Below are 13604 nucleotides of genomic sequence, written 5' to 3' on the forward strand. Positions count from 1 at the left end.
CTTGAAGTATTATTTCTCAGACATGGGCATTCACCAGTCTGGGTGGCTCACATGGGTCAGACACAATGAAGGGGGCTCTCCTGTCCTCTGAGTTCTGTCCTGTATCGAGACCAAACCACCACCAGATGCTAACTTTCATTCATGAATGACCTGGACTGGTTCTTAAGCCTAAGAAAAAAGTAGCTTCCCGTGATTCAATAGGAAGGGAATTTTGATTATCAACAGGCCTGAGTAGTCTTGCAGATCAAGCTAAGTGGAATGAGAAAAAAAAAAGCTGAAGAGCCTATTAAAACCGTTTTAAAAATCTAATTTAAAGAGTATACTCTGGTAGGATTATTTTTATTATAAATATTATATTTGTCTTGACAAGATTACCTTTTTAAATGTACAATTTAAAGGTAATACAACTGACATGACTGCGAATGAGGAACTTGAGAGGGAGAAAACTCATCTAGATGTTATTACAGTGGTGGCTGTTTTAGAAATGCTTAAAACAGAAAGAGTTTCATTCCCATAAAGAAGTGGGAACACCAACATGAAGGAGGGGGAGAGGAGAAGAGATGCAGGTTGGAAGCAAAATGATAGCAGGAGGAAATTAGTAGTAAAGTTTATATAACAACATGATAATGCAAACACTCATTTTCACATAATACCGAAAGTTCATGTTATATCTGTAGCACATGTTCAAGTTGCAGTTATATTATAGGATGAAAAAAACCCAATAAATATGATAGCCAACCCTTGAAGTTAAATTAATCCCAGCAGGATAAACAATTCTGTGAAATTAAGACCAAATGAACGTGGTAGCTTACTGTATGCTGAAGCCACGTCCTGTTGCTGTGCCTCGATCAGGATACTGTGCCAGAATTAAGGATAATGCCTTTAGTCTCTTCCTGCATTCCAGAAAGTCCTGGTTGAGATGAAAATCCGTGGAGGCTGAAAGTGGAAGTCCGTCCCTCACTCTCACCACACAAGCAAAGAGGATCATGGACATCCTCCACAAGAGTATTCATGAGGACAACCTGGAAATAAATGTATTAAATTAAGATTGCATCCATTTACATAATAAGCTACTATGCAAGGATATATTGTGATAAAGCACAGATTTAACTCTTTCATTGCTGCTTCTCAACAATACTTCTTGTACTGCCATCATCTTTTAAAGATGATCAAGAAATGTGAGGTTTTTTTGCTTTTTTAAATTAGAACTGTCCCTTTTTCTGCTTCTTGCTGATGTATAATAATGACCAGAAAATGTTCTCTCCCTGAAAGAATTCACCAATTTCTTCCCGATAGCATTTTACTTTAGAAATATCAGGAACACTGGAAGAGATTTTGAAAGACAAAAATAGCACTTGGACATCTAACTCACACTGACTAGTTGTCATTTCTACTAGTCCTCCTGTCAGTCATCAAACGGTACATCTACACCCCAAATGATGGTGTGTTTGCAGTGCAGCTAGACATAACCATGCTAGCTTTAATCTAGCTGGTGCAAGTAACAGTAGTAGTGAGGACATGGTGCTTCGAGCTTCAGCACAGGCTAGCCAACTCAGTACCAGCCCGCCAGGGATTGTAAGTACATACTTGGGTTGCTATCCCTGGCCAGGGTCCATGCTGCCACATCTTTGCTGCTATTACTCACACAAGCTAACTTAACACCTCAATCTGTACTGCAGACATATTCTTACTGTCACAGACAAGTCCTAAATTCCTAATGTAAAAACAAACAAGAAATAAATTTTTTTGTCCAAAAACTTTCAAGACTTTTTTTTATATATTATATAAAAATCAAAAGAGGACAATCCTAATTCTTCTTGTGGAAAGGGATCTGGGGATCATAGTGGACCACAACCTAAATATGAGTCAACACTGTAACACTGTTGCAAAAAAAGCAAACATCATTCTGGGATGTATTAGCAGGAGTATTGTAACCAAGACACGAGAAGTAATTCTTCTACTCTACTCCACACTGATTAGGCCTAAACTGGAGTACTGTGCAGTTCTGGGTGCCACATTTCAGCAAAGATGCGGACAAATCGGAGAAAGTCCAGAGAAGAGCAACAAAAATAACGAAAGGTCTAGAAAACATGACCTATGAGGGAAGATTGAAAAAGTTGGGTTTGTTTAGTCTGGAGAAGAAAAGAGTGAGAGGAGACATGGTAACAGTTTTCAAGTACATAAAAAGGTTGTTACAAGTAAGTGGAAGAAAAATTGTTCTTCTTAACCTCCGAGGATAGGACAAGAAGCAATGGGCTTAAATTGCAGCAAGGGCAGTTTAGGTTGGACATTAGGGAAAACTTCCTGTCAGGGTGGTTAAGCACTGGAATGAATTGTCTAGGGAGGTTCTGGAAACGCCATCATTGGGAATTTTTAAGAGCAGGCTGGACAAACACCTGTCAGGGATTGTCTAGATAATACTTAGTCCTGCCCTGAGTGCAGGGGACTGGACTAGATGACCTTTCGAGGTCCCTTCCAGTTCTATGATTCTTCCTTAGCAGGCCACTTAATATCCCATGGAAGCCAATTAAGTGTCAAGTGCTATCTGGTACATTCAAGAAGCACAGCAGATATGTCCCTCAAAAATGTACCACGAGAGTTCAGCAGCAAAATGCTAGAAGACTAAGGCATCAACTTACACATCATCTCAGAAATAGAGAACTCAATGGATCATGTGAAAAAGCTTACCAGTGAGCTGATCAGCATACTTCAATATTCTAGGAGGTATGCTTGCCTAGTAAAATTAGTTTGCTTCAGGACAAATGCTTTGTACAATAGAATCACAGGACTGGAAGGGACCTTGAGAGGTCATGTTTTCCAGACCTTCAAACATTTTAGTTACTCTTCTCTGGACTTTCTCCAATTTGTCGACATCTTTCCTGAAATGGACACAACATTCCAGTTGAGGCCTAATCAATGCAGAGTAGAGACGAAAAATAAACTTCTTTTGTCTTGCTTCCAACATTCCTGCTAATACATCCCAGAGCGTACCACTGTTGCAAAGAAAGAAAAAGAAACATTGTTCACTCATATTTAGCTTGTGATCCACTATGATGCCCAGATCCCTTTCTGCAGTACTCCTTCTAGTCAATGGATATTAGTGTTCCTAGACATAAGGATCATCTAGTGTGAAATCAGAATTGTATATATGATGTAAAGTACATCTAATGCCCAAATTGTATTTAAACTTTGTTTTACAGTAGGAAGAAAAAAAAAAAGACAAAATTCAGAGAACTTAAAAGGTATTTTCTCCATCCAATTCATATTAAAAAAAATTACTCAGCATCGTAGGCAAAAGCAGTTAATGTGGAGAGGGCAATAAACTCTCAATCATAGTCAGAATTACACTGTATAACTATGGGGTTTGGCATGCGAACTGGCCACAATATCAAAAAAGAGTAAGCAACCCAATTACACATAATTCAACTTTTTTTGTTGTTATGAAACTAGACAACCAGAGGGAGCAAATCCTCCATTCTTAGAATACTGCTGGCGTTTGTGATATGATTATATGTATCAGAACTATGAAGTTATGATGTTACCTAATTAAAATATAACCATGCAAACCATTGTTACTACCACTGCCATAGAATTGCAGCAAACCTTATAACTCATGACCAGAAAGTGTTAAACAGCTTGCAAGCTGAATGACGCAAAGCCGACCTTTAAAGACATGTTAGAAATGTTAATTAGGACCACTGCATGCTAAATAGGCTAGAACTTTGAAATGCAAACCTATGTTGTTAGAAGTTGGAGGTAATATTGTGTGTATCTTAGATGCTACCCGTGTAATCCGGACAGTTCCTGTCTGTCACTGTAACTATTGATTCAGAGATCAAAATGGAATATTAACATTTATATGAATCTTTGGTAAAATAATGTCATTGTCTATATGTCTCTTTGAAGTTTGTGATAGACTGCCTAATGGATAAATTGCCGTATGTTAATTTTAGGTTTCAGAGTAGCAGCCGTGTTAGTCTGTATTCGCAAAAAGAAAAGGAGTACTTCTGGCACCTTAGAGACTAACCAATTTATTTGAGCATAAGCTTTCGTGAGCTACTGCTCACTTCATCGGATGCATTCAGTGGAAAATACAGTGGGGAGATTTCTATACACAGAGAACATGAAACAATGGGTGTTACCGTACACACTGTAACTAGAGTGATCACTTAAGATGAGATATTACCAGCAGGAGAGCGGGGGAGGGGGAGGGAACCTTTTGTAGTGATAATCAAGGTGGGCCATTTCCAGCAGTTGACAAGAACATCTGAGGAACAGTGCGGGGGGGGGGGGGGGGGGAGAGAATAAACATGTAGAAACAGTTTCATCCAGACCACACCACACGATCCATTGTCTACAGCCAAGCTCTACGATACAACCGCATTTGCTCCAACCCCTCAGACAGAGACAAACACCTACAAGATCTCTATCAAGCATTCTTACAACTACAATACCCACCAGCTGAAGTGAAGAAACAGATTGACAGAGCCAGAAGAGTACCCAGAAGTCACCTACTACAGGACAGGCCCAAGAAAGAAAACAACAGAATGCCACTAGCCATCACCTTCAGCCCCCAACTAAAACCTCTCCAACGCATCATCAAGAATCTACAACCTATCCTAAAGGACGACCCATCACTCTCACAGATCTTGGGAGACAGGCCAGTCCTTGCTTACAGACAGCCCCCCCAACCTGAAACAAATACTCACCAGCAACCACACACCACACAACAGAACCACTAACCCAGGAACCTATCCTTGCAACAAAGCCCGTTGCCAACTGTGCCCACATATCTATTCAGGGGACACCATCATAGGGCCTAATGACATCAGCCACACTATCAGAGGCTCGTTCACCTGCACATCTACCAATGTGATATATGCCATCATGTGCCAGCAATGCCCCTCTGCCATGTACATTGGTCAAACTGGACAGTCTCTACGTAAAAAAATAAATGGACACAAATCAGACGTCAAGAATTATAATATTCAAAAACCAGTCAGAGAACACTTCAATCTCTTTGGTCACTCGATTACAGACCTAAAAGTGGCAATTCTTCAACAAAAAACTTCAAAAACAGACTCCAACAAGAGACTGCTGAATTGGAACTAATTTGCAAACTGGATACAATTAACTTAGGCTTGAATAGAGACTGGGAGTGGATGGGTCATTACACAAAGTAAAACTATTTCCCCATGTTTATTCCCCCTCCACTCCCCACTGTTCCTCAGACGTTCTTGTCAACAGCTGGAAATGGCCCACCTTGATTATCACTACAAAAGGTTTCCCCCCCCCCCGCCCCACTCTCCTGCTGGTAATATCTCACCTTAAGTGATCACTCTCATTACAGTGTGTATGGTAACACCCATTGTTTCATGTTCTCTATGTATAGAAATCTCTCCACTGTATTTTCCACTGAATGCATCTGATGAAGTGAGCTGTAGCTCACCAAAGCTTATGCTCAAATAAATTTGTTAGTCTCTAAGGTGCCACAAGTCCTCCTGTTCTTTTTGCCTGTGTTAATTTGTGTAACTAATTACTGGTGGTGTTTAAACAAAAGGTTACATCAAAAGCCTATTGTTTACTAACCTGGTCTGCATAGTCTAGTGGATGCTAGAACACTGTATAAAAAGACCCGTTGGTCCTGATTCTGTTATCTCAGATCTGCTTAAGCTTCATCAGGGGAAGTCTGAGTCGCAAGAGTGAGGTTCCAGTTATGCTGGTACATCTTGAATATGATATTTGGACGTTAGACTATAACCTATGAACTGAATTCTAAAGGAACTCTTTGCAACTACAAAGTTCACCATCTCTGCTAGGAACCTGAACCTCAATGGATTGAACTCATATCTGTATGTATATTGATCTTTTAACCATACCCTTTTGTTTTTTAATAAATTTTAGTTTAGTTCATAAGAATTGGCTGCCGCGTGTATCTGGGTAAAATCTTGAATATTCAATAACCTGGGAGGTAATGCGTCCAATACTTTGGGATTGGTAGAACCTTTTTTTTTAATATGATGAAATAAGATTTTCAGAAATCATCATATTTGACTTAGGTACCTGGATGGAGGCCTGAGGCTGGATCACTTTAAGGGAACTGTGTTGGTTGGGCTTCTGAGAAACCAGCAAGGTAAAAAAGAAGCTGTTTAATGCTGGCTTGGTAAATCTAAGTATTGGAATATCCACCAGCTTTTTGGAGTTTGTCTGCCCCATTCTTTGCAGTTCACCCTAATTGAGTGACCACAGCTGGTCCCCACTGGGACCCTGGTCACAGTAAACAAAGAAAGAACCACATAGGGCTTGCATGCCATTAAAAAGAGAAAAATAGTCATTTGTTAAATTGAACAACACTACAAAAGTGTTACTGTTGAGCTTTTAAGATAGAGAGTAAAAAAAGTTAAAGCAGTTAATGTTTGACACTATTTGTCTCACAGCTTGTGTTTAAAATAAATGATTTTGTTTTAAAAAAAAAAAAAAATCAAACTAAGCTCCAAAATACAAGATACGTGAGAGTGAAACATCACACTGACCTTCCATCTGCTCTCATAATATCAATGTTTAAAACAAACAGTGCACAAACACGCCCAGACTTTAACCTACTGAAAAAAGTTTGTTGGTTCAGAAGAAGTATAAATATTAGCATGGTTAACTTTCAACTGAGATCAGCTCCTCAAAACTGCAAAATTCTCTCAGTTACTGGGTGCTATTCCTAACAGATTAAGATGAATTTATCTAAAACTGTTTCAGATCTATATAAAACAATGAATGATATAGATGAGGTACATTGGACGCTTCTACTTACCCTCTTGTAATAGAAGAGCAAGGGGACATTCAATTAAATGGAAAGGCAACAAATTTAAAACAAAAACCCTTTTAACACATCACATAATTAACCTGTAGATCTCTTTGCCTCAATAAATCAGTGTTGCCAAGATATTAGGATTCAAAAAGGGATTAGACATGTGTATGGATACTGAGAACATGGACAGCTACATTACCTAGAATGAACCACTTTTCATCATTTTCTAAGGAATCGTGTACAACTTTTAAAAGCATCTATTCATGAGCAGAAGAGAGAGACTTACGTATTCTTGATTGATTTGGGGTTTTGTTAGAAGTCTGCTTGGGCCTGGATTAGAGGTTAGCGCTAATGTCACCCCATAAGATACAGGGCAAACCTTAAGATTTAACTCACAAGTTTGTTCCATACACAGAGAGGCAACAGCTTGTCATCAAGACACTGAAACACTTAGATGCACCTACATCACCAAACAAGGCTGCAAATTAAGCAGGCTCTCTCCATCTACTCTGCCCACAAAACCAGCCTCACACCCCATTCGTTTTTCTGCTCACTTTCACCTTTGTTCATTCCATGCTGCCCCACAGGCACAGAATGCCTTCCAAAAACCTGTTTCCCAAGCCACCTCCTTTCTGCTTGTTTAAATTATTATGGCATGTATTTACTTGCAGGTGTCATGATAAAGTTAGTTCTTAAGAGAGATTAATGGATTCATCAGGATGTGTACTTGCCTGAGTAAATGCACGATCTTATTACTCTAACCCTTGTCTACCTCTCTTCTTCTCCAGTCCCCTTTTCTGTCTATGATCACTTGTCTGAATTTAGGCCCCAATCCAGCAGTTGGATCTGTGTAGCAGACCCTTGCACATATGCAGAGCCTCACTGAAGCCAACTACATTCAAAGATCCAGTTGCGAAATTGAAGCCTGGTAATACAACATATTTGTGCCAGGGACGATGTCATCCAACAAGAGACTGCTGAATTGGAATTAATTTGCAAACTGCATACAATTAACTTAGGCTTTAATAAAGACTGGGAGTGGATGGGTCATTACACAAAGTAAAACTATTTCCCCATGTTTATCCCCCCCCCCCCCCCCGGCACTGTTCCTCAGATGTTCTTGTCAACTGCTGGAAATGGCCCACCTTGATTATCACTACAAAAGGTTCCCCCCCCCCACCCGCTAGTAATAGCTCACCTTACCTGATCACTCTTGTTACAGTGTGTATGGTAACATCCATTGTTTCATGTTCTGTGTGTATATAAATCTCCCCACTGTATTTTCCACTACATGCATCCGATGAAGTGAGTTGTAGCTCACGAAAGCTTATTCTCAAACAAATTTGTTAGTCTCTAAGATGCCACAGGTACTCCTTTTCTTTTTGCGAATACAGACTAACACAGCTGCTACTCTGAAAGATGTCATTACTGTTTCTGTTAAACACCTATCATACATTTTGGTGCTCAAAATTAAGAAAGCAATAACGTGCTCACAGTATTTTAATTTATAGCCCCCACACAATCTACTGAAACACATTTAATAAAAAATATTTTGCCAGTCCAGCTATACTACTAGTGTAGACTGGACATAACTTCACAAACTTTTTTTAAAGGGACGTTTCAACAGAGTAGATGGGAACTTACATAACAAACAAGGTACGTCAAATTTCAACATGAATGAAATACACTTGTACATCTAACAACATTCCAAGGATATGCTTTTTAACCTAAGGCTCATGTAAAGACTAGTCAGTGTATTGTGTATGACTGAATTAGACATTTACTGTAGTATTATTGCACCCCCTTCATGCGTAAATTAGACCTCCTATTTATAAGACAGGCCAGACATTTTCCATTACATTTTTTTCATATTTTGCAATTTAGAAAATGTATCCACCCAAAAGATTCTGAGCACAGATGCAGAAAGCTGCCTGGGTGTCCTTTTAAGCAAAAAATTCCTCTACTGTTGAAAAAGTTTGTCTTTGTTTAGTCAGAATGGGATGGTTGGTAGCACTCAGGAAGCAGGAGTGTCCTGACTCGAGTATCTGTTCTCCTTCTCATTGCTCATTTGAGACACCTTTTACCTATGGAAAAGCTGCATTTAGGCCAATTTCAGCCCAATAATTTACTAACTTCCGGTTACTGGGCCAAGTTCTGCCCTAGGCCATACCCACACAATCCCACTGAAGACTGTGGGAGAGCTGATAAAAGTTACATCAGTGCTCAGGAAAGCTTTAGAGGAAGTTGAGGGGTTTTGACTGTGCATTTGATTAAAATTTGTGTTTTGCTACAGGTAATGCACCTTTGATCTCATTTTCAGATGGACCAAACACCCACAGCTTCCACTGACTGCAGAGGGACCTGTGGGTGCTCAAAACCTTTATAGGTCTATTAGGCTCAGAACAGTCTAAACAAACATAAAGGAAGTATAAAGCTTCATCAGCATTTAACAGAACTGCAGATCACATACATGCTGATATTTTGCCTCAGCCAATAAAACAAATAAAAATAAAGGGGATGAGTGTGTGTATGGGTGGAAGCAGGAGCAAGGCCTTTGTCTTTTCTGTGGGAGCAGGTATCCTAGATGGATTGTACAGCCCCCTGCCATACATAAAGAGTCTGTCTTTCCTTACACTTTGATAACACCGTTATATGTAGTATAATTGTAGCCAGGTCAGTCCCAGGATATTAGAGAGGCAAGGTGGGTGAGGTAATATCTTGTATTGGACCAGCTTCTGTTGTTGAGACAAGTTTTTGAGCCACACAGAGCTCTTCTTCAGATCTGGGAAAGGAACTCCCAGCATCATGGTGAAAGGCAAGGTGGAACAGATTGTTTAGCACATAGATAGCACAAATGCACCATGAAACCAATAACATACCTCAATGATATTTTCAACCTCGGACAGGCAACCTAAAATCCCTTATAGATTTCCACTACAACTTCAACAACCATGATACATCCTTTAAACCAGTGGTTCTCAACAAGGGGTCCGAGGCTCCCTGGGGAGCCGCGAGCAGGTTTCAGGGAGGCCGCCAACCAGGGCCAGCATTAGACTCGCTGGGGCCCACGGTAGAAAGCCAAAGCCCCACTGCATGGGGCTGAAGCCTGGGTCCTGAGCCCCGCCACTTGTGGCCAAAGCCTGAGAAATATAGTTTCGCGGGGGCCCTGTGGCATGAGGCCCCAGGAAATTGCCCCGCTTGCTATACCCTAACACCAGCCCTGGCTTTTATATGCAGAAAACCAGTTACTGTGGCACAGGTGGGCCATGGAGTTTTTATAGCATGTTGAGGAGGCCTCAGAAAGAAAAAGGTTGAGACTCTCTGCTTTAAACTCTCTCTGGAACAATCCCACACTAGCATCAGCTTCCTGGACACCACAGTCAGCGTCAACCATGGAACCCTGCAGACAACCATATACAAGAAACACACGGATCACCACACCAACCTTCATAGAGCCAATAACCACCCCAAACACTCCAAGAAATCTGTTATCTATAGGCAGGCACTCGGATAGCACAGAATCCAGGATATACACCTTAACACATTTAAAACCGTCTTCACCAAACAAGGATACTCCACCAGAGAAGTAAATCGCATCATGCAATGGGCCACCCAAGTACCCTGAACGAATCTGCTTCAATACGGAAATAAAACCCTCTCTGACCCCACACCCCTTGTTATTACCTACCACCACCCCACACTGGAACCCACACAGGGTATCATCAAACAGCTACCACCCATATTCAATAGGGACCCCATCCTGAAAGAAATCTTTCCTGAACCCCCTCTTCTGGCCTTCAAACAACCCCCAGCCTCTCCAAGCTCATCACCAGAAGCAAGTTCCCCACAGACCAGGACACACCAATTCAAAGCAAACCTGCAGACATAACACCCCCGACAACACATCTTTCAAGATCAATGGATCCTACACATGCCAATCACAACATGTGGTATACCTCATCCAGTGCACTCAATTCCCCAATAGCTATGTGGGTGAAATCAGACAATCACTACACTCTCAAATGAACTCACACAGGAAAATGATAAAAGACAAAAACACCCCATCACCTGTGGGTGAACACTTTTCACAAAATGACCGATATCTGACTATCAGTCCTCACCCTTAACGGAAACCAACACAAGAGCCAGGGAGCTTAAATTTATTACTTTGCTAAACAACAAAAATCATGGACTGAACACAGACACTGGATTTATGTCTTATTTTACAACAATCTGTAACCCAGGAAACCCTTTTTTTTTTTTTTTCAGTCCTATGACTGCAGAGGTGTTAAAACAGACCTTTCTACCTTGAATGGTCCGTTACAATATGTTCTAATTACTCATGTTAACAATATGTTCCACTGTGCATTTTGCTGTGCCACTTTGAGTTCCTTTCCCAGACCTAAAGAAGAGCTCTGTGTGGCTCAAAAGCTGATCTCCCTCACCAAAGAAATTGGTCCAATAAAATATATTCCCTCACCCACCTTGTCTCTCTAACACTGTTACAGTTTTTCATGCAAATAGAGTCTTGTTGACTTGAGTTACATAGGGACCAGTCTCCCAAAGCATCCAGCAACTACACCTATTGGCCTTTACTTGCCCCCTTTTCCACAATCACACCTATACTGTGAACAACTAGAACAAAAATTGTTCTCGCAGCACAGGAAGAGCTAAATTCCAGACCTAGCAGGATTTTTGCAGTTTGGGAGCACAATACAATCCCATCCACAAACGAAGTCTTCAAGACATCAGGGGCATGTAGTGCTGTTTCCAAGTGTCCCGACACAGTTGTTTTTATAACAGGTAGTCAACAGGCAGACTGCAGGCCAAACCCAGACCACCAGACACTGTTGAATGGACCCCAAAATCGATGTACTCATTGTTTTATTATTTTTTCTGGAGTCTGGACCTTGACAAAAAAATAATTGACTATCCAATTTTATAATATAGACAAGATCTAATGCCCAACACATTGCCTTTCCGTAATCAGCCGTTTCTCCAGCAGTGAGGTGCCAACAAGGGCATCTCCTCCATGCACATCCACTCAGCAGTGTTGCCAACTCTCAGGATTTTGTCATGAGTTTCATGATAATTATTGTTTTCCTTAAAGCCCCAGCTCCTGGAATCAAGTGGATATGCGATTATTTCAGCCTTCATTCTTAAAGGAAAAAGTAAGTGTCTAACCCTCGTGGCCGTGGAGAAAGCTTCAAAATGTGAGCCCAGGGCACCCTAAAGGCTCAAAATGCAGAAGGCAAATAAAAACACCAAATCTACTGTTTTTGCATAAAAACATGAGGTTAAAGTCAATCTCATGGTTTTTGGTGAGAATGACTCATGAATTTTGAAGATTTGGGGTTGACAGTATAGGTTCTGTATCCCCAGCACCCCCACACCCACCAGCCTGCCCCCCACCCCCCTCAGTCTCCCCACCAGCCTGCCCCCCCACCAACCAGCCTCGCCACCACCCTGCCCCCCCGCACCAGCCTCGCCCCCGACCACCCTGCCCCTCACCCTCTCCAGCCCCCACCGCTTCCCCACTAACCTCCTCCCCCCTCTTCACAGCCTCGCCCCCAGCCTCGCCACTAGCCTGCCCCACCCAGCCTGCCCCTCTCAACCTCACCACTAACCTGCCCCCCGCCCAGCCCCGCTCCCAGCCGCCCCCTCAGCCGGCCCCCCGCGCTGGCGGCTGAACGGCTCTTACCTTCCCCACCGCGGGCCCCGTCGCTGCCCCCAGGAGGCGGCCCCACAACAACAAACCTGCCCGCCTCCAGCCGAGACGGCGGCTAGAGCGGCCACCCCACCCCGGAGCATGCCGGGAACTGGGGGGTCCTCCTCTGGAGGCTCGGCTCTTAAAGGGCCCGGCCCTGGCCCAAGGGCTTCCAGTTCGGCGCGCGTGGGACTCCCCCCGCCGCAGATTCCCCCGAGCCCCCGGCCTGGCCGCGCCTCCCGGGCCGGATCGCTTCGGGCAGCTCCCTCAGCCACGGGACGACGACGCTGGTCGCACCTGGCCGGGGGCAGCCCTCGCCCAGCCCCCTCTGTCTCGGCCCCGTCCTAACTCCCCCACCGCCCGTGCCCCTGGGGCCGCGCCGAGGCGCCCGACTCCCCCACCGCCCGTGCCCCTGGGGCCTCCCCCTGACACAACCCCTGGGAGCCTCTCTCACAAGGACAGCACGTTCCCACGGGAGGCCGTCCCTTCCCACTCAGCCCTCATCGAGTCCAGGCGTCCCCTCCCTGTCCTACAATACCGTTCAAAAGGGAGAACCCTGTACATACCCAGGGCACTTCCCTATAAATGAACAGCAGGTAGAGTAAGCATTTGTCCCAGTCCTGGGGATGCTGATCCATAGAAGTCCTCAGTGTCATTTTCGGGGTCCCATTAAGTCTGGCCATCAGCTCACTGGACTGAGGGTGATGGAGTCAGGTGCCTAAATACCTGTGAGGGCTGGAGCCAGACTTAAGGGGTGACATTTTCCATGTTCGGTCTCAGCCCAGAGGTGAATTATTCAGGAAAGTTTTCAGCAAAATCGGTTCAATTATTATTTGAGTTACATATGCCTGAAAATACTCACGCTTCAGCATTAGTGGCGTGCTCCGTCAGACGTTCTGGGCATGGATAAATCAAACATCGTTGAAGGTAGAAACGTCACACGCGACTTGGTCCGTAGAGCAAAATGAGATCTGAGCAATAAGCATGATTTGAATGAAAGTGAATCTAATTTTTAAAAATGTGTCTATTTAAAAAGGTAAATTTCATACACACCAGATACAATTTTGCATTCAGGACTTATGGGGGGTGGGGGGG

At 42.9% G+C, this 13604-nt stretch overlaps 1 protein-coding gene across 4 annotated transcripts in view; it reads right to left on the bottom strand.

Annotated features, from left to right (window-relative positions):
• SEC22C (SEC22 homolog C, vesicle trafficking protein) overlaps positions 1-13398 on the bottom strand; it is a 34444-nt gene extending 21046 nt beyond the window's left edge. The window contains exons 1-2 of one of the 4 annotated variants that reach the window (XM_074946402.1): positions 13372-13398; positions 813-1022 (exon numbers count right to left, since the gene is read on the bottom strand). In XM_074946402.1, the coding sequence (XP_074802503.1) occupies positions 813-994 (182 nt within the window). In that variant the 5' untranslated portion in view covers positions 995-1022; positions 13372-13398. Of the gene's footprint in view, positions 1-812; positions 1023-2688; positions 2708-12503; positions 12614-13075; positions 13094-13371 lie in introns of those variants that run through there. The other 3 variants (XM_074946403.1, XM_074946400.1, XM_074946404.1) reach the window with 3 other exon arrangements.
• Positions 13399-13604: the final 206 nt, after the last annotated feature.

The sequence above is a fragment of the Natator depressus genome, chromosome 2, assembly GCF_965152275.1.
Source record: "Natator depressus isolate rNatDep1 chromosome 2, rNatDep2.hap1, whole genome shotgun sequence".
NCBI lineage: Eukaryota > Metazoa > Chordata > Testudines > Cheloniidae > Natator > Natator depressus.